The 21,020-nt window shown below is 39.6% G+C and overlaps 2 protein-coding genes across 4 annotated transcripts in view; one reads left to right on the top strand and one right to left on the bottom strand.

Annotated features, from left to right (window-relative positions):
- Positions 1 to 2,073: 2,073 nt before the first annotated feature.
- LOC117403324 (protein yippee-like 5) lies at positions 2,074 to 8,291 on the bottom strand. Of its 3 annotated transcripts, XM_034005388.3 has the most exons (4): positions 8,120 to 8,291; positions 7,479 to 7,583; positions 5,725 to 5,898; positions 2,074 to 3,611 (listed from the first exon to the last, which is right to left on the bottom strand). In XM_034005388.3, the coding sequence occupies exons 3-4, from the start codon at positions 5,863 to 5,865 to the stop codon at positions 3,387 to 3,389; spliced, it is 366 nt and encodes a 121-aa protein (XP_033861279.1). In that variant the 5' UTR covers positions 5,866 to 5,898; positions 7,479 to 7,583; positions 8,120 to 8,291; the 3' UTR covers positions 2,074 to 3,386. The 3 variants fall into 3 exon arrangements, with proteins under 3 accessions (XP_033861279.1, XP_033861277.1, XP_033861278.1); XM_034005386.3 differs by lacking the exon at positions 7,479 to 7,583 and having other exon boundaries at positions 8,120 to 8,288; XM_034005387.3 differs by lacking the exons at positions 7,479 to 7,583; positions 8,120 to 8,291 and adding an exon at positions 6,387 to 7,437.
- Positions 8,292 to 12,789: 4,498 nt separating this feature from the next.
- plb1 (phospholipase B1) overlaps positions 12,790 to 21,020 on the top strand; it is a 36,139-nt gene continuing 27,908 nt past the window's right edge. The window contains exons 1-8 of the mRNA XM_034921265.2: positions 12,790 to 12,884; positions 17,293 to 17,393; positions 18,260 to 18,318; positions 18,934 to 18,968; positions 19,334 to 19,368; positions 19,486 to 19,561; positions 19,984 to 20,035; positions 20,558 to 20,638. Coding sequence (XP_034777156.2) covers positions 12,790 to 12,884; positions 17,293 to 17,393; positions 18,260 to 18,318; positions 18,934 to 18,968; positions 19,334 to 19,368; positions 19,486 to 19,561; positions 19,984 to 20,035; positions 20,558 to 20,638 — 534 coding nt within the window. The remainder of the gene's footprint in view (positions 12,885 to 17,292; positions 17,394 to 18,259; positions 18,319 to 18,933; positions 18,969 to 19,333; positions 19,369 to 19,485; positions 19,562 to 19,983; positions 20,036 to 20,557; positions 20,639 to 21,020) is intronic.

Raw genomic sequence — 21,020 nt, 5'->3', positions numbered from 1 at the left:
TTTATCAGCTCATTAAAGACAGGAGTCAGTGTTTCAGTAATAACCTGGGAAATGAAAAGAAACTTAAGAATATAAGCAAGGCTTTGAATGAGGGGAGGCCATTTGGCCCATCGGTACTTGCCTGGTTCCTTGTAGCTGATTGATCTCAACACTTTGTCAAGTTGGGTCTTAAAGGATCCTAATGACTCAGCATCAACAAAGTGGCTATGTAACCCATTCTATACCCTCACCACTGCGTGTGAAGTAGTGTCTCCTTCCCTCTGTGCTAAGTCTGTGTTTCCTCTGGTCCTGGTTTTAAAGTTTAAAGTATAGGCTATGGTTATCTTTGTCAACTCCTTTTAGGATTTTAATACATTCGTCACATTACTATCCCCCCTCCCCCACTGGATTGTGTTTTACTTGGTGCACAGTGACATCTAGTGGTGCTGCAAGGACAACAGCCTGGTAAGGTAACCCATTCCATACCTTCAACTGACGTGTGCTGATACTCATACTCGTAACTGCCTTTAAGAAGCATTTATTGGCAGGTATTACATAAATCCATTCATTAATGTTGATTTCAAAACAAGAAAATATGTCCTTCCCTCACCTTTACAACTGAGTACCAATCTATGGCAATTATCTTCTGCACTGAGTATTTTAATAGCCAATTGGAAAATAATTTTCCACTCATCCAGGGAACTGATATTTTTACTGCTGTACTGCCATAGAGGCCATAACCTGACAATGAATGTATTTATTTAATACCTGCCAGTAAATACTTCTTAAAGGCAATTACAAGTACTGTATGAGTATCAGTACACCTCTACCCTTAACACTCTCTCAATTATTTTCTGTTTTATATTTGTAATTAATTTAGAACAATTTGTAGATTTTATTTTTCACTTTGACATTATGGACTTTTTTTGTGTTGATCAGTGGCAAAAACTCCTAATTAAATCCATTTTGATTCCATGTTGTAACACAATAAAATGTAGAAAAGTCCAAGGGGGGTGAATACTTTTGAGAGCCCCTATATATCCAGTAAAACAGCTCACATCTCAGCATCACCCACATCCACATCCACTTTACATCAATGTATAATTACAGTACAGTGAAATCCAGTGTGAGAGTAATGACAACTTGCACAAATTGTGGGTGTCTTGTCTTCAGGTAACATTGGTTGGTCCAAGATTACTGCTAATAGGGGTCTATAAACCAGTCACAGAGTATTTCAGCTTTAATCTTGCTATACATTTTCTAAACATGTTAATGAACAGCAACAGGAGCTGTGACACTTTATCTGAAACACTCAATACTGCTGAAAATAGAAACACTAAAAGAAACTTGAATTGAGCACATCCTGATTATTATTATTATTATTATTTATTTCTTAGCAGACGCCCTTATCCATTATCCTTACAATTGTTACAACATATCACATTATACATTATACAGATATCACATTATTTTTACATACAATTACCCATTTATACAGTTGGGTTTTTTTTTTTTTTTACTGGAGCAATCTAGGTAAAGTACCTTGCTCAAGGGTACAACAGCAGTGTCCCCCACTGGGGATTGAACCCACAACCCTCCGGTCAAGAGTCCAGAGCCCTAACCACTACTCCACACTGCTGCCCTAACCTTGGATTGCTTTACCTTAACCACTACTCCACACTGATTGGTCCTAACCTTGGATTGCTTTACCTAAAATAACATTAGGTAGTCCAAGATTAGTGCTAATCCGGGTCTGTGAAACCAGCCGTCAATATCTGTTTCTACTAAAAGTATTTTTCAATGTCATCTCGACACTGAAAAAAAAAAGCTGTCAAAACGTTGGTAATTTAATACAAATTTATGCTAGTATTTCAGAAATAATTGTTACCGCATTTTTCTTCTATAGATTTTTCAAAACTCCACCTCTGCTTTTTACAAATAATAAACCTACTGGATTATTGCAACTTAAAGTAGAGTGCAGACTTTTTCTTGGTGTTCTAAAGTGGTTATGCCGAGTCAAATAAGAAGATAAACTGTGTGACGATATATGGCTTGATATTTTACAATTCAAAACAAAATAATCCAGACAGCACGTTTCAGCAAGACCAAATCACTTTATTGGTAAATCAGCACTACAGAAGAAACAGAAAATGAGAAAAACTCTTTCTTGCTTTCAAGTTATTAGTTATCTTTTTTCATCCTCCCCCACCCAAAAGAAAATAAAGGATAACAATTGTTTCCATTCCACCCATACACGAAGATGCAGGTCACGCTGTTCTGAGAGGGGTGTGTGGGGGGCTGGTTCTATGGCCTGTAGATAATAAAAGGGCACAACCACCCCACCCCCCTCTTGCATGGAAATGGCACAAGCGGGGCCAGCAGAAGTCACAACAGCACTGAACCTTGAGCAATCAGGCAATACAAACAAGACCTCTGCATCTAAATAGATAAGATAGTTAAACAGAGAGACTGACTGACAGACAGACAAATATCCACTGGGTGTTAGCTTGAGTAGATGCTTGGTATGTGTGAATGTTTGTGCAAAGAAAATAGAAATACAAAATAAAAAATATAAATAAATAGCAACAGGGAAAGACAGGAAGAAACTAATCTGTTGTTCCTCAGTGTCTTTTTTTTTTTTTTTTTTTTTAATCACACAAAACCAAACCCTTTTCACTCCCCACCATCCCCATTGTAACTTTCTTGAAATCTTAATTTTCGGTATGCCAAAAGGATGAAAATCTTAGCAAATAGAAAAATATCACTAATAATAAAATATTATTACTATTAGCATTGCTATCTCTTCACTTGCAGCTGATTTTAGTTTTGTACAATCACAAACAAAATAAATGAACAAGTCTAATTCTGTATATAACTTTTTTTACAACATTACAGCGGTTTTCAAATCGAAGAGCACAATCTTTAAAAACGATGGTTGTCACGTTTTTCACAGATTGTGACGGGTGCAACTCTGCATTGTGCTGCATTACACTGAACTGAATTGAACTCCCACCCACCCCAATTAGTCAACCCAGTAAAACCCAGGACAAGTTCAACAAATGTGGCCGTGCCGTATTGGTCTAAGCAACAACTCCCTGATCTCAATGTTTTATATGAGAGGGGACTTGGCTAACTCATTTTAAAGATCTGTGCTCCTCGAGTTACTTCTTTCGTCTTACTATGGTAGAAGCACAAGGCAGCAGACTGGGCATTAAGGTGACAGTGTACAGCATATAAACAGAGTGATTGCTGTTGGTGAGTGATCTCTTTCTCAACTCTGATGGAAAGGTTATAGACCACAGTATGAACAGAGACAGCATTGCTTGCTTGCTTGTTGTTTTTGTTGGATTGTGTGTTTCTGGCTGGCTTTTTCCCCCACTGAGGGGTGTGTATGTAGGAAAGGCCCCTCAGGAACTGTCAGAAGGAACATGCTCTTCAAATCCCTCGCTCTCCCTCACTAGTGCCCTCTCCAGGATCACACGCCCCTCCTTGTAGCGCTGGCTGTCTTCCGTCGCAAACTCATATATCCAGCCCAGCTTGCTGTTGCAGTTCTTGCAGCTGACGTCCCGCACCATGTGTCTCCCTGTGAGCATGACTCGATCCTGCACCTCACTGTACTGCAGATTCACCACCTGAGAAAGGAGAAAAAATGAGAGAGAGTGGGAGTGGGAGGCGTCCCACACCATGTGTCTGCCCATCATGACCGAACCCTGCACCTCACTGTACTGGAGATTCACAATCTTTCTTTTTCTCCTTCACAGCATCATTCAGCCAGTCATTTAGCATTGGCATATCTTACTTATTAATCTGTTGTATTGTTTTTGAAGAGGCAACAATTATCTATTCAGACATCCCAAAATATTTGGTGAACAGGGGGTCTGATGGGGGATACATTTATTTAATTTTTTTTTTTTTTTTTTAGTAGAGCAGCGTACACAGTACAGGCAGCCTAGACTAGCTCCTACTTCAATATAGCAATTTCTATCAACACACAGGCTCTGGACTGGTGTCCTCCCAGCCTGTAGTATGTATCGCTCTGTAGTTAATGTTGGGAGGGGCTCACAGCTGCTCCCTGCCACACGCTCAATTCCCTGCAGCCCCTTTCACCTCAGTAAAAAAGTACAGTTGCCTGTGTTATCACTGTCTGGTGTTACTGATTAGCCTGACTTTGATAAACTGCTTCAAAGAACTTTGAATCCCTTGTAAGCAAGACTTTCAAAACAATATTGCTGGGAAAAATATCTGAGTACTGGGATGTATTCAAAGGAAATGCAAAGGATGCACAAGAAACCCATGCATTAATGAAGTCTGAAATAAACAACACACATTCTACTGTAAAGCGTTTTTTAACAGGTAATCTGATGGGATGCCACTGGGTTTATTTTACTTCCAAGAGGTTTATTTATGTATGTATTTATTTTTTACTGTAAAATGGTACAAATGATTCTAGCTAATTCTAAATGTAAAATATTCTAACATACGTTTACATTTTAAAGAAAAAAAAAAATTGTCACAGCAATAAATAACAGTTTTATTAAACGTTATTTTATTAATGTGAAATGCCAGATAGCCCTATTTAAATGATCTGAATATCAGAAGGCCATTTTGCCAGTGATAATGCTGCAGTTTGGTCAAAACTTACCCACCAATATGAGGGTTGTTAGTTTCCGTTTAATTTCCTAAATGTTTAAACTTCAACATATCAGGAATGTTTGTAAGCAATCAGAAAAGCCACCTTAAGGAGCCCTCCATCACTTTAATTATAAATGACTGTATCTGTGTATAAAGCCTGATTTGCATGGGACTAAAAATCACTACATTAACAGCTGGTTTCAGAATGTTTACCGCCATCTGTGAAATTTAAACCTGTGCAAACCATCCATTTCTTTTTATCCCAGATAATTCTCCGAGGTCCTCCGATTTTTTTACAGGACATCAGGACCTTCTGTAAAATTTCAAACTCAGACGTCCTGTGTCTTTTTACTCCTGTGCGAATCGACCATGTCGGAGTTATGTTAGAATTGATACAGCATTTCATGGGTATTTGCCTCAAAGCAATACCAGCCTTTACGATAAACCATAATATAATATTAAAATTGGTATGATCTGTCCTGATATTCTACAGTTCACTAAAACACAATGATTGGGTATAACCAAATTGGGGATGGGCGAAAATACAAACCATAATTCTGATCACTTAAAATATGGATGCTTTGAACAGTGCATTTGAAGATATGTATACAAATACATATCACTCAAGGGACAAAATAGGTATTCTAGCCATTGGAAAATAAGGTACGACAAATCACAAAAGGTACATCATGCACAAAAGTGCCTTCTCTGGCCACATCAAATTTCATTGTGAATTTACTGACTTTTTGATGAAAATGAATCCAGGTCTGGGAGGTTACTGGACGTCCTCTGCTTTTGACCAACTCTGAGGACACCTGATTTTTAGTCCCGTGCAAATCATGCCTGCATGTGTACAGCATTTAATTGTATATGGAAAAGACAGTGAAGAAAAATTGAATATGAAATAAATCTGCCCACACTGTACACTGTGTAAACACTAAGGCCAACACCTAGATTTGGTCTGCATGTTTTTGACAACGTTTTAGCGTTTAGGCAAAATTCTGAATGCTTTACACTTGGCCAATATCTAAACATTAAACTGTAAACTATTAAACACCCTTAACCGATACCTTGTCTGTGTTGGCACTGCTCAGCGTGCTCCGGAGGTCTCACCTTGTTGAAGAGGAAGGCTCTGCCCGTGGCCCCGGTGAAGCGCGTGGAGATCAGCTCTGATCGGTTCGTCAGGATGGTATCACAGTTCGCACAGGAGAACAGGCGTGTCCCGCCGATGTGGTCCAGGAAAATCCGTCCCATCACTCCAAGTCAAGGGTCAGTACTGGAACAAACCTGAACACAAGGGGGCAAGGACAGATTTAGAGATGAAGGCTTCAGCACCCACAAAACAGGATCATCTAAGCTTAAACAGCTCAGCAATAATAATAATAACAATAATAATAATAATAATAATAATAATAATAATAATAATAATATAAATCCCAGTTTCACTACTGCCTTACATTTCACTCTTCAAAACAGCAAGGATGTAAATAAGTCCCCGACTGCATGCCAATTTCACCCATTCCTGGTTTCGCTACGAGTTTAATAAGACATTCCTAGGCTTGTTACCTATACTCTGTGGCTATGCAATAGGAGTCTTATTCCCATCCCTTCACAGTTAGTAGAAGCTCAAGAGGTTGATCATGGCAGATAAACGGTTAAGGCGCAAGCTTGCGCATTTCTTTAGGCGAAACACCATGATAAATGTCAGCTGCCTTTGTAATGTATTTCACAAACTGTTCTTCCAGCTATTGGGTAAAAAAATGTATATTATTTACATATCCAACTGGAATTGATGGCTGATCATTATTGCCTTCTATTTCTTCAGGATTCATCTTTTGACAATACTGGGTTAGAGTTCAATAGTTGATGTTGCTTCTGACGTATGTGTTCTGAGGTTTCTCATGCAGCTCTGTGCATACCATCACAGTTGGTGTTGTACCTTTCTCAGTTTTTCTCTTAAAGTTCCGAACCATGTTTTCAACTGCAAGAAACTCCTCCCACATAAATGAGGTGTAAATCAGGAGAAATAACAGTTATACATAAATACAATCTCAGTCTATATAGGTATATAATAGGCCCATATGTATGGGCTATTGTTGGCCTGAAACCTATGCAAAAACCTGCCCCAACCAGAAATTACACAATAATTCACTTCTTGCAGTCCCATGTCTTGTCCTACTGGTTTTGCCCTTACACCATAGACAGCTCATATCTCATTCTATTCAACATACAAACAAAACTCAACACTACTAAAAGCTATAACATCTATTACAAGACCTCCACATTTTACTTACAGTATGAAAAAAAAGAAGAAAAAGCGTGCTAACTCAAAGAGATGCATCTATAGAATGGTGGACTTCCGGATAACTAAACACACATCTTGATTTTAGTATAAAAAAATAAAAATAAAAAATCGAATTGGTTATGGACATGTGGTTAATCTTTGGTACCCTTAAAGCAGAGAAGAACCCGATGATCATTTGTAGCTGCGTATTTAATTGCCTTTCATTCACTTTTGTTGAAAATAAATAAGTTCCTGGTTTACTGTGCTAAACGATAGTTACCGCTTCCAGTAGCCTTTACTGTACTATTATTAATCCTGTTTTTGCAGCAGCACAAAAAATTGCGCAGTCCAGCGTCAGACGGATAGGGACTGCTGAGTCGTTTAGTGTTACTCTGCAGCAAATGTTTCTCGTTATGATTGTCTATCGTTAGTTAGCGAGTACAGACACATCTGTAAGATTGCCGCTTTGTTTAGATACACAGTTTTTACATACTCTACTGCGTCTAAGTCAACAGAACTGCACAGCTGTAGCGATTTCTGTGTCTCTGAATTCCCCGTGTGTGTTTGTTTGTTTGGGGATTACCTCTTGTCGAATTCCTAGGTATGTCAGTTTAGTCTGTCCGTCTGCATGTTTCAGTTATGGTTCCGTCTGTCCGGTCTCAAAACATCACTTTATGCACATAAATCCCTGTATTTGACATCAAACAAACACAAACTGATGTAATATAATTAATTAATAAAAGCAGTATTAACCTCGACGGTTACGTGATTTTATCATTTAACGCCCAACACACGAACCAAAAATGTTTTCCATAGTGTCATGTTACTTATTATTATTATTATTATTATTATTATTATAACAACAACACAACCCGGGAAAGTAACACAAAGCGACCCGCAAAACTTACGACACACAAATAAAGAATCAAAAACCCAAGCTGGTGTGCATTAATTTCTGTAATTAAATAAACGCAGCAAGGATGCGTGGATCTTAATTCTGTCATAACTGTCACAGTATTAAAAATGAAAAACTAAACAAAAGTAAAAAGGAAAAAAAAAACCGTCGACACAGAAAACTACAAAACTAGTCCAGACAGGAACCAGATTTTTGCCCTCCCCCCAATGTACCAGCAAAGAATTGACACGCAATCAGAAAAAAACTGCTACGGGAAACCGTCAGGCTAACTTATTCGTGTGGCGTACAATGAAACGCGTGTGACTTACCTCTAACGTGTCTGTTTTGTGGTGTTGTTGTCTCCAATACTATACACCTGTCTGGTTGGCTTATTGTGTTTTGTCTCTCTCGTCTTGTTCTCCTTTCTCTCAGCTGTTCCTGCAGCCTCGATAACAACATCCGGTATTATTCGCTGACATCACCCCTCTCTGGTGCCCAGCTGATCATCTTCTTTTTGGTTAATGGATACCAAGCTTCCACCGAAGCTTATTGTCGCCACCTACTGTTTGTTTTGATTATCGTTATTGTGATTACTGATTTAAAAAAAATATATACTGTATATATCTGACCACACTATCTATTCTATTACCATCCCTTATACCACCCTAAAAAAATATTCTGAATATTCAGCCCTCAGCTCTTCCCCTACCTCTAATCTCACTTCCCTATATCTAGCGCATTCAACCATCAGATTTTCCACAGTTTCCATAACCCCACATCTCATACATAACCCATTCTCATGCACTCCAATTCTATAGAAATGTTCATTTAAAGTTGAATGTCCTATAAACAACCTTATTAGGTTAACTTCCTCCTGTCTATTCCCTCCATACCATCCTTCCCGCAAAATGACTTTACTTTGTGATTTATATCATTTACACCTTTTTTTCCGCTGTTCCACATATTATTTTTATTATTATTATTATTATTATTTGTTTATTTAGCAGATGCCTTTATCCAAGGCGACTTACAGAGCCTAGGGTGTGTGAACTATGCATCAGCTGCAGAGTCACTTACAATTACATCTCACCCGAAAGACGGAGCACAAGGAGGTTAAGCGACTTGCTCAAGGTCACACAATGAGTCAGTGGCTGAGCCGGGATTTGAACCGAGGACCTTCTGGTTACAAGCCCATTTCTTTAACCACTGGACCACACAGCCTCCATATTCTGCCATTCATTCATTATATTTTTTTCTATTATTTTATAATACTCCCTTAACCCATAATGAACATCCATACCCACATTCACTTTCTTTACTGCCATTTTTGCTAACCCATCTGCCCTCTCATTCCCCTCTATTCCTATATGGGCTGGAATCCACACAAAAACCACATACACTCCTGAAAACACACATTCTGACACAAGATACACTTCCTATACTAAATCCCTTCTATCCTATTTTCCTTCATTTTTAATTGCCTGTAGGGAAGTAGGCAACTTCTTCCTCTGTGTGCCGATAGAGGCAGTCAGAAGACAGAAGTGGTAGAACAAACCGTTCTCGGACATTTATTATGGCACATCTCCAAAAAGTAACAAAATAATAGTTTTCACCAGAAAAGAAACAAACAAAACACTTGCAGTGTAAGGCTCTAACTAAACACAGATTTCCCTACTTTGTGTAGGTAGCTCAATTTGTTAGAATATCTGCTGGAAAGTGCACTTTCCTTTGCTTCTGGCAGTGTCCTTTGTAATAAATGGCAGAAATCTTACACCTTCCTGAATCGATCTGTGTGTATTTTTGTATATTCTTTAAGTTATTGTATCAATTATTGTATTGTTGTTACTTGTTAGTCTTTTAGTGGATGGGTTGTATTCAGAGTTAGGCTTTGCTTTAATATCAGGGGAGGGATATTGGGGGTGGGTGTTTTTAGAGCTTTATGTACATAAAGCCACCTTACACACTGTAGTTCCAAGCAGGACCTCCTCCCTTTCAAGGGATCAAGTGCTCAGTGGTTAGGAGGCTGTGTGGTCCAGTGATTAAAGAAAAGGGCTTGTAACCAGGAGGTCCCCAGTTCAAATCCCACCTCAGCCAGGACTTGAGCAAGTCACTTAACCTCCTTGTGCTCCGTCTTTTGGGTGAGACGTAGTTGTAAGTGACTCTGCAGCTGATGCATAGTTCACACACCCTAGTCTCTGTAAGTCGCCTTGGATAAAGGCGTCTACTAAATAAACAAATAATAATAATTAGTAAACAACCCTCTCGAGGTTTAATATCAGGAGAGGGATATTGTGGGTGGGTGTTTTTAGAGTATGTACAGTACATGGTTTAGAAGGGTGGATTTTTTGTGATTTCTGCTCCCAGACTCTTTGTGTCTGTACCCCCCCTCCCCCCCCCCCCCATTTTTATTACCTGCACAAGCATACCCAATTTTAACCCCTGGACTTCCCGGGTTATCAAAGGTGGTGGCAGCAGCTATGCTACCCAAACCCAACTCTATTACACCTTGTTACAGCTCTTATCCTGACATTTTTCTCAAAATCTTAATAAAGTCCCGGTTTTCAGCCACTACCTTTGCTGAGAAGTGCAGTGTGTGACAGGTTATGCCTAGATATTTAAAATGAACTACAATAGAAAATGATCTACCATGCTCCGGACCCAGTTTAACACCTCGAGCTCCACATTTCTACTTTAACCACTGAGTGCAGTGAACATGTAGATTGGTGCAATATTATTCTTTTACAGCAGGGGGCAGTATAGTGCAGCATTTATAATATTGGAAGCAATGGAGAGATTCATTTTAACCCAGGGCTGTCCAACCTTTTCATTTAAAAGAGTCATACAGATGATCAGGGAGATCCACACTGCACACCGCTTCAGTATTGTTGCGCTCATTAAATATTTTTCAAGTTTATACAAACACAAAATCAACTGTTTATGCATCCTACAGATTGTACAGATAGTTGAGCCTTCACCTCTAAATCACAGACACATTGCTACACTGTGAAGTTCAATGAGTGTTTTCAATATGAAACTGCAGAATGTTTTTAACAACATATTTTATTGTCAAGGGTTGGCTATAACCAGCTCCATAGAAGAGTTAAAGCCCCTGTCGCCCAGGTTGTGGAATGCTTGTGTCAGTCTTTACTGTACTTTCTGATTTAGCGACAGAGAACAGAAAGATACATGAGCGGTCAAGCAGTAATAATCCTGTGTGTCTGCCTTGAAGCATTACTGAAGGTCCTGTGACTGAGAGTTTTAAAAGAAAGAGAAGAAAAGTAGCCAGCTGTGATGATAGTAATGCTGTGATACTCGATTCCATTTCTTAGAGGCCACCTTACAAAATGACGTGGAGACTGGGATTGACATGAATTAGTGGCTTCATGGAAATTCATTTGCAGTGATGCAGGCAATAGGTTTTATAACCCATTTAACAACAACAGCAAACACACAAAGATTTTGGTCTGCGTGTTACAAGCGAGCCATGTGCTCTTACATTAATACTCTTACAGGAATTTGTGTTTTAGGGAGGTAATTAATTCCAGTAGGCGTCACAATTGGAAATCTATTTTAAAACTTATATAGAAACATATGCTCAAATATTAAAAAATGTACATGTATGGCCAAAAGTTTTGCCATTGAGACCTAATTAAAAAAAAACTATTAAACATAACTTAGATCTTTTATTTAACATCATGCAATCAAAAAAACTACAAAATCATATTGCAAAAGTCTACCAGCAGCCATAATACAGTAGTATAGTACTTCATGTTAGATTTGGGTATATCTAGAATGGGATATTTTTTAAACAATACTGCCACCCATACGTGTTTTATACAACTTTAAAATGTCTTAAATCATTTCAGATTTCTATTGTTGTTTTGAATTGGACCCAGATTTCCTTGAACGAGTTTACTCAAGAAATGCCAGTTACTGATCTGCCTGTGTCTGGCTTGTCCAAACAGCCTGTAGCCCCTTCATTAACACTGGTAATGGCAGGAAACAACAGAGGCTGCAAATTGACAGACTGAGCTAAAGGTTCTATCTAAAAAGACGGTTCGAAATACATCTGCTATGTATTTAAAAATATATATACTTCTGGTATAAACAGAATATTGAATGATTATTTGTGGTATACGGTTTTTATTTGCCTTCGGATACCCCAGTAAACCACAAGTTGCCAACATGACACAGTTTACAACCCGTAGAAATGTGTAACAAAGCACCTAGAAAATATGAAAGAAGATATATTAAACGAAACACCAAAAATTGACAAACTATTTTAATAAAATACAAAGAAACAGAAAATACATCGGAGAAAAATCAACAGGAGGAAACGATCAGCAAGCTCAAATGGACACCTGCAAGGCTGGCCTTTATCCTCCAGGGGCTGGTAGCTCATTGACATCTGCTCTCGTGCTCCTAGTAAAGAGTAAAATGGTTTGGTCGTGGGATCAGAGGATGCCCACTGAACCCTCATTTCTCATGAGCTGTGTGGGGCGTTGCTGCAGTGAGGTAGCAGAATTGGACATTCTAATCTGTATCCATACCATCCTTGGAAAAACAGGGGCAGCAGGAAGCAGTGTTGGTGCATTAATAGGAGGAGCTGTCTCCTCCCTCCAATGTGCACCATGAAGCCTGTCTGTAAAACTCAATCTGATCTTGTTCCTAGTGTCAAACTGGGGCTGCAGCCAGTTCCTTTTGCAGTTTATAATCCAATGTGCAACTGGACATTACACACAAGTGAAAGATCACCTGTGTGTGTATTGTATAATGTACCTCTAATGCTTCACTCACAATATAATGTATACAGCTTCATAATCAGCCTTCATGTACATTTTTTTCTGGCTTTCTCGCTTGTATCCTTTGCATGGACTGACAGAGAAAGACAGACAGACAGACAGACAGACAGAGTCCCCAGTGAAACTGATTTGGTATCAATCTGCTGCTGATGGACTTTTAAAATCACACATCACTTTTAATTTAAACCCAGTGGTAGATGGAAACAGAGCTTCAGTCTCAGCTCAACCAAGGCAGCAGCATGGTGCTAGTTGGAGGGCACCCTGTGTACCAGTCTTTTGAAGAGGAGCAGAGGTAAATCTCTGTGCAGGTGAATACAACCGTTCCCCACTTAAATTCCTTCTACCTGACAAATTCTCCCCGAGGACAAGAATGGCGCTACCTTGGTTTACTGTTGTATATGATGCGCAGCATGTATATAACATGCAGAGATGGTAAAAAGGTGTGTGCTGTATTCATAGAATCGCATAGTCTTTATATACACCACACCAACAAGTACTGAGAAATCTGTAAGGTTTTGCTCTTATTATTATTTAGTCATTTGCAGACGTTTTTATCCAAAGCGACTTACAGAGACTCGGGGGTGAACTAAGCATCACAACTACTGCAGCAGAGTCACTTACAATAGGACCTCGGTTTTACATCTCATCCGAAGGACTTTAAGTGACTCGCTCAGGGTCACACACAGTGAGTCGGTGGCTGAGTTGAGATTGAACCTGGGACCTCCTGGTAACAACCCCTTTTTTTAACCACTGGACCACCAAGCCTCATTTAGTGCTATATCAGTGATATGACCTGACTTTCAACAAACTCTGCTCCTGATAACACAGAGAAGAATTGAAGAATTATCTGCACGGCCACTAATGAACAATTTAATATTATCATGGGCCTTGTAGTGCAGTGGTATCAGCGGTATAAGATAAGATATGAAAGTGTTCAGTGAAATTGTTTTGTATTTGACAGCAGGTCTACAGCCACACCATGTTGCATCATATCTTCACACAGCAGTAATATAAAGATATCAAGGTACTGTATGGTCATAATAAAACTTTTCATAAATTTTGTGTTTTTTGCCTGGTGCTAAATGCTGCAGAAGATTCCACACTGCGAATAGCATTGCTGTTGTGCAGAGAATAATATTGTGTCTCGCTGGGTACTGAATCTGGTAGTGACTTAAAGGTTCGTTGTTAAGTTAGGGTTTGGGATAAAATTGTGATTTGAGGTCAGAATTGGGGGTTATGTATAGAAGCTTCTGGAAGCGTCTAGGCTCCCAGAGAGTTTGCTTCAGGGTGGAGGAAGCAACAATATACATTACTGACAGCGCAGAATGTCATCAAAACAGACTCCTGAGCGACTCATCTTGTAAAGACATGGCCATGCAGTATTGCCGGTTCGCATCATGGCTATGTGAAGTTGACAGCCTTTGCTGCTGATTTTGTCACCAAAGTATCACTAGGGTAAAATTATTTGCCAACAACACATATCGTTTTTAAAAGTTACATTCTTGACTTAGCAGGAGGGTGCTGGAGAATTCAGTGCCAGCAATAGTTGTTTGCCATTGTACTGAGGGAATGCTTAGTAAACTAGTGTGTGCATCTCAGCCCACTGAATTGAATGGAAAGGCAAGGACTGGATGTGAACTGCAGTCCATATTCTTCTACTGACTTCTACTGCTGTCAGGATTATTAACTCGATCAGCCACTAGGAGGAGAGTCATTGCAACAGAGTCGCCATTGAAATCCATTTGATATCAGTCTGCTGCTGAGGGAAATAATCAAGTCTGATTCACTTTTAAAATCACACATTAGTTTTAATTTAAACCCAGTGGCAGATGGAAACAGAGCTTCAGTCTCAGCTCAACCAAGGCAGTAGCATGGTGCTAGTTGGAGGGCGCCCTGTGCAATATCTGACATTAAGGATCCCATTGACATCTTTTGAAGAGGAGCAGAGATAAATCCCTGTGCAGGTGAATGCAATCATGTCCCAGTTAAATTCCCTCTAACTGAAAAATTCTCCCCGAGGACCAGAAATGTTTCTTTAAATGAAAGTACATGTTTGCTGAACCATGTGCTGCTTTCTAATGTGAGATGAACAGAGGAGATGGAAGTGCCCGGGTGTTAAGATTGCTGGGAAATTGTTTTCTTAGTTGTAATAACCACTTTAAACAGTTGGGCCCCCCCCCCCACTTGGGCCCCCCTACTTGGCATGACAAGGGGAGAGTGACTTTCCGAAGGTCCTGCCACTCATTTCCTTATTGCTATGATAAGGCACTCTGTATGAGAGTCACATTGATATGTGCAATATAATTGGTGTGCTGACTGTGGTAAACGATCCTATAAAAGGGCTGTATGGCTGAGGAGGTATATGAAGCCGACAGTAAGCGTGTAACAGTACCTGCTGCAGATAACAGGCAAGGAAGAGGCCAGACATACAGACCAGAGACAGCAAGCATGAGGACAGCACAAAGTTTGGCCGCACTAGCAGTCCTGCTAGGACAGTTGCATCTGCTGCAAGGTACCCAGGCTCTCTCTTATTTCTCTTTCTCACCCTACCACAGGAGACCCCTTAAAGGGCTGGGCTGCTTTTCAATTTGAATAATTGGTTTTAGATGAAAGAAACATGCATGCACCTGGCTGAACATTGGGCTTAATTTGTTTAATAAATAAAATAGTTTGTAAAATTAAGAATACCATAGGAATGGAATGTTTAGTATACTTTTTAAATGGTATTGTTCTGAAAATCTGAGAATTCTTTAATTTCTTTAAGTTTCCACATACACCTGAACAGATGAGGTCTTGAAAGCTAGTGTTTGTATTTCACAGTTCATCTAGTCAACAAATCATATCTTCAAATCTATTATTAACATAACATAACGTATTTACTGATCTTTACTATATTGTGCACCTCTGGCTATATTTTCAAAATATCTGCTCCATGAATTAACTTGTATTTTTTGAAAAGGAGAAAATCCTAATGCTACAAAATGAGAACAACGTTTAGAAAAAGTAAAATCTGCTTCTGCTACTGTCTAGAGCAGTTCAGTGCATGCAAAACTATTTGATCCATTAAAAGGGCTTCTCTCTTTTTAATAAATGTGTTTGTGTATTTCCTTTCAGAAAAGCCTTGCACTGGAACTGCCAAGTACTGGCAGATTTTTTTGTGAATTTTTAACTTCACTTGTACCTTAAAACATGTACCGTAATGTCCATAATTTTTTTTTTATCCTGGAAACCATTGTTTTTTAATTGTGGTTTTGCAAATAATGTAGCGATATATAAAATAAATCCTTATCTTTATATGCAGTAGAACTAGTAACTCCCAGCATTGCAAACACAATGTATTGCACTTAGAGATTTGTAAAAGTGTATGGTGTGTGTTATTAATATAGGGTTCACAGGGAGGGTTTAAACTCCTCCCTGAAAGAATACATCTAAGTATGTAGCTGGAGCCTTAATTGAATAATTGTTGATTAATGAGGCTCCAGCCACATGGTATATAAGAAAGGAGAAATCCTGGTGTGGGAGTTTGGTGACTGTGCACACTGTGTGGTGTTGGTAAATGTTTAGTAACTTGGTCAGTAAAGGCGAATGCCCAGCCTGACATCAGAATTGTTTTGTTTAAACCTTTTATTTTGGCCCTCGTTCCTTGTTAATGTGTTCCTGTGTTTTGTGTGTTTTATTAAATAAACGTGCGCACACAGGCTTTAACTGCAGTTTGTAGCCTCTGAGTCTCATTCCTGACGCTATCCTGCTACAGAGATCATTAATGTTTTGGATGATTATGAGCATAATGTGATGACTGTTGACTGAACCTCATTTTATTTGCTGACGAGATCCCTATCACATTATAAATCAGTGAATTGCACTCCCTCTAGTCGTGTAGAGGACGCCGATGAACCTCTCTTGCAGCTTGCTCCAGTTTCTTTCTTTCTTTCTTGCTGTTTTGTAGGCAGCCTCCTCGGAAGCCCTGTGAATGACTTCTCGAAGAGCGACCGTGTGAAGGTAACCATCCACCTCTCCTTTCCTACTTGATGTTGTGAGTTCACAGCGATAGGAATCATTGATACTCTACTGTGGTGGTATGGGTCGGGACTGGTGCCCAGTTTATTACTTTCCCTGCGTTGAGTGACCTTTGCAAGTTGCTGTAAATGGTTTCTGATAACATCTGGTTTTGTTTGTCTAAAAGCGGCAATAACTGAGACAAAGTGTTCATTGAAAGATTCCTCTCATAAAATGTCTAATTAGATTTTTCGCCCAACAGAATCCATCACCATTTATTGGTGAATTTGTATAAATTCACAAATTATAATATTTGGTGTTTTACAATGTTCAGATGGTACCGTTGTGAGACGTAACCTTCACTTTGTGATCTTAGTTCATCCAATATTATCTCAGCCTTGGTAATCATAATGAGATAATGTCCATACTGGACATGACGGAACGCCACCATCTACGCTGTCGACCTGCTGGTTCTGCAAAAAAAAAACATTCCAAGAGTGAGGAGAAATCTCCTGGTTGTGTGTTGGTGCACCATCACGCTTCCATTCCTTCTACTGAGTGTCTGTATTGTTTAAATAGTCTTTCTGCTTAAACTGCAGTGGTGTCTGAGGACACTGATACCCCAAAACTCTGCTTAGCTGGCTGGGTGTTTGTGACATTCTTCTCTTGTGCACGATTTGTTCATGAATAATAATCACTCTCAGAGATGAACTGAGACTGCTTGTGCTGCTGTCCTTCCAGATCGAGAAACCCCTGGGATTCCCATGCAGCCCCGGGACCCCCTCCCTGTCCAGCCCAGGCTCCGGTAAGAGCGTGCACTCACACTCACTCACACCAGAAACTCTCACTCTCACTTATACACTCACACACTCCTACTTACAGCACACACTCACACCCCCCCACTCACACTCACACACAGACACACACACACACTTTTACAACTAAACACTCACTTACGTTCATTCCATCCCAGCTAATTGTTCTTCAGAATATTATTATTATTATTATTATTATTTATTTCTTAGCAGACGCCCTTATCCAGGGCGACTTACAATTGTTACAAGATATCACATTATACATTGTTTCACATTATTTTACATACAATTACCCATTTATACAGTTGGGTTTTTACTGGAGCAATCTAGGTAAAGTACCTTGCTCAAGGGTACAACAGCAGTGTCCCCCACTGGGGATTGAACCCACAACCCTCCGGTCAAGAGTCCAGAGCCCTAACCACTACTCCACACTGCTATAATTTGAGTTCTTGTATTAAAACACAAAGATTTTGAAGTGTCAAAGCAGAGGCATATCTGACAGTTATACAAAAATTGTAACTGTATAGAAATACAACAATAACTAGTTTTAGTATATCAACATTTATTCCAGAAGTTCTTATGTTATTTTCTGATAGCAAAGTTAAAAATGCAACTGTTTAGATACTAGGAACCTGACAAGCATTGATGGGCTAAATGACCTCCTCTTGTTTGTAAAATGTCTAATGTTCTTACTGAATGTAGTAAAGTACCGTACACACAATGTTTAGTGTCAACATGGCCTGATTGTGAGTACACCGTTGTGAAATAAGGAGGGGTTCCTCACTGTACTGTAGTCCCAGTGACCCGGGACCTGTTTGTGCTCAAGTGACAGTCCTGCCTGTGCTCTCCCTTGCAGTTCACAGCCTGAGACCCGCTGACATCGCTGTAGTGGCTGGCATCAGAGACTGGGAGCCTGTGAGTATGAGGACTGGGGCTGCAGTGGGAATATGAATAGCTGGGAAATTAATACCAGCAAATTACAGTGATCTTAAAAATTCGAATCAACCTTTTTATTAGGTGCAAGAGTCCCACAAAAAAAAACAATGTGACCTTCTTCAGCACTGAGACTTTATTGCTACTTTATCACCCTTCGGTTAAGGGAATGCTCGAGTTAGAACTGCTTAATTCAATGTGCTCATATTATTCTGCTTATACACAGTTAGCCCATCGGGTTAAATCTTTAGCAAGTACAGTAGAACTCCCTATAGACAAGTATCTACATAGCTAATGTTTTCTCCAATATTATCATATTATACATTGTAATATAATCAATGCTTTAAGATTATTTAAAAGCAAGAAGCAAAAAGGTTAGGCTCTTCACAAAAGCCTTCAAAAACAACTGAACATGACTGTGCAGGAACTATATGTAGGTGAGGCTCCAAATAGGGAATGAGAAATCGATCAATGAATGTTGCAAAGTAAAGCTCTGGCGATGAATGATAGATTAATTAATTTACCATTGCATCTTTAAATATAGTAATTTTTTTATAAAGCTGCAGCAGTAACAGGCTCTTACGTTGTGTTGTGCAGCAGGTCACCTTCCCTGGAAATGTGCCCACTGAAAAGTAAGTACAAAACTAGCTGGTCTTCAATGGTTTCACAGTGTTATAAACTCATACACTGTATGCAATTCCAGTACCTTGGTATCTTTTCAGTAATATTGCACTACTGCATCAGGGCCACTCTGCCATATAAAAGCTGTATCCATTGGGTTTCTAATGCTGTAGTCTACTGATTGTTCTATGAGGACTCTTTCCTTTATTGATCCCATACCTTGCTCTACTGCAGTCTGACCACAGAAGGCTGCTCTTGGTTGGGCTGTAACAGTAGGTGTTGATACTACAGTTTGCAACTTGTTCCAGAATGCCTACTTAGAAATGTACATAATATCGAATTAAGGTCTATAATAAAGAGCCTCTTTTAATTTCAGCAATGAAACCACCCGGGTGCTGGAGAGGTTAACAGGTATGTCCAATAATACGTCCACCAGCAATAGTGCCTCACTGTCTCCAGTGTGAAGTGGAGAGTGTGACATTGGTCCAGTGAGTGAACACGGGTCTCCTGTCTCTTTGTCTTTCACAGAGATGCTACAAATATTTAACCCTGCAGTGACCAGGCTTCAGACTGATTCCTTCCCGACCCCACTGTCTGAGCTGAGGTATGAGACTGGCAGAGTGCTGTGTGTGAGGGAGGGAGGTAATAACATATGCAGAGATGGGTGGGATAGCGGCAAACTCACTCAAATATTCTCCATGTATCCACGGTAAAATAGTATGAGCTATTGATATCTGTTGGCATGCATGTTCTGGTAACAGAGAACCTGGAGAAAGCGCATGTGGTAAAGTACAGGGAGCAGGCTAAAGCACAGTGGAGGGTGGTACAGTACAGGTAGGCATGGTGAAAGCATACAGTATTCAAACATGGTAGTGTGTGGGGATCTGGTTAAGCAGCAGAGTGAAGTGTAGGCAGGAGCACAGAGTGTTAAAGGCACAGGGATGGAGGAACCCCTCCTGGTGAAAGGATAGGGGGTTTCTTTCTGGGAGGATGTCTTCTGATTTCTTTCCTTTTGTTCTTTCACAGCTCTCTCCCTCAGCAAGCTCAGCAGCTCACTGACAGCTTGAGAAACAGCATGGTAACCTTTGTATTATTGTGAATTGTTATGGAGTCGCGCCAAACTGAGCTGACATACAGTATTGCATTACCAGCATCCAGTACCTTCAATACACAGTGGTGCTTTCCATGAGAGGGAGTCAGCGTGAGAAGTAGGCAGGGAAGGACAGCCTAGGGGATAGATTTGTAGACAGGAGGGGTGCTGAGAACCAGAGTTGCTCTATGCTGCTATACCCACATGGAAGAGAAATATATTGCAGTATATTTCAAAGTACTAAAAATGTACATTTCAAACATCTTTCAATATATTGGATTCTTTTCTATGATATAAGTTATATAGCATGATGCATTGCCTCATATATTCACATATATTTCGACATCCTTTTAAAATACATTTTTGAATATTTCAACATAAAATGTTTTACAAAATTGAACATATTTGTTTTAAAGCTGTTGCTGAGTACAATTTTAATGTTTTTTGTATGTATCTGTCCCATGTGGGCAGTGATCCGGTGGAGATAACCTCTCTGTATTGTACCTGCAGGATATTGACTTTGAGAGAGACTGGAAGTTCATCACAGTGTTTGTAGACCTGGAAGAGCTGTGTAACTTCTGTGACAGCGAGGTAAAGTACATTCAAGTTATCTAAACACAGCTCTATCTAAATACTGCCCCTGTTTAGATCATTACAATAGGGATGGTCTGTCACACTATGCAGACAGGTACCCCAGTAAACTCACCTGAACTCAAACGTGATCTTTCACACAGTAATGAAAAGCTTGAGGTTCAGCTGTAAAGTAACTTGCCTCTTAATTCTGTGTCACACAGACCCACCTCATAAAGAGACAAATGTCTTTCAATGTGCCGGGGCCATACAGCCTGCTTTCAGAGTTTATTGACGAGTCCATTCTAAACTGTGCTAGTCTGCTACTCAAAACATTGCCTGCAAATTGTAAAGACAGTACAATGATGCTGAACTGTCATGTTATGCTTTGAAATATGTTTTA

The sequence above is a fragment of the Acipenser ruthenus genome, chromosome 5, assembly GCF_902713425.1.
Source record: "Acipenser ruthenus chromosome 5, fAciRut3.2 maternal haplotype, whole genome shotgun sequence".
Lineage (NCBI taxonomy): Eukaryota > Metazoa > Chordata > Actinopteri > Acipenseriformes > Acipenseridae > Acipenser > Acipenser ruthenus.
The sequence above is the reverse complement of the archived record's forward strand: the minus strand, read 5'-3'. Positions and strand labels throughout refer to the sequence as shown.

What these genes read in the sequence shown, in the direction of transcription:
- LOC117403324 (XM_034005388.3), bottom strand. Translation starts at nt 5,865, where the DNA reads ATGGGACGGATTTTCCTGGACCACATCGGCGGGACACGCCTGTTCTCC. An exon ending in GAGCCTTCCTCTTCAACAAG is followed by an intron (nt 3,612 to 5,724) that starts GTGAGACCTCCG and finishes CTCCTTTCTCAG; the next exon opens with GTGGTGAATCTGCAGTACAG.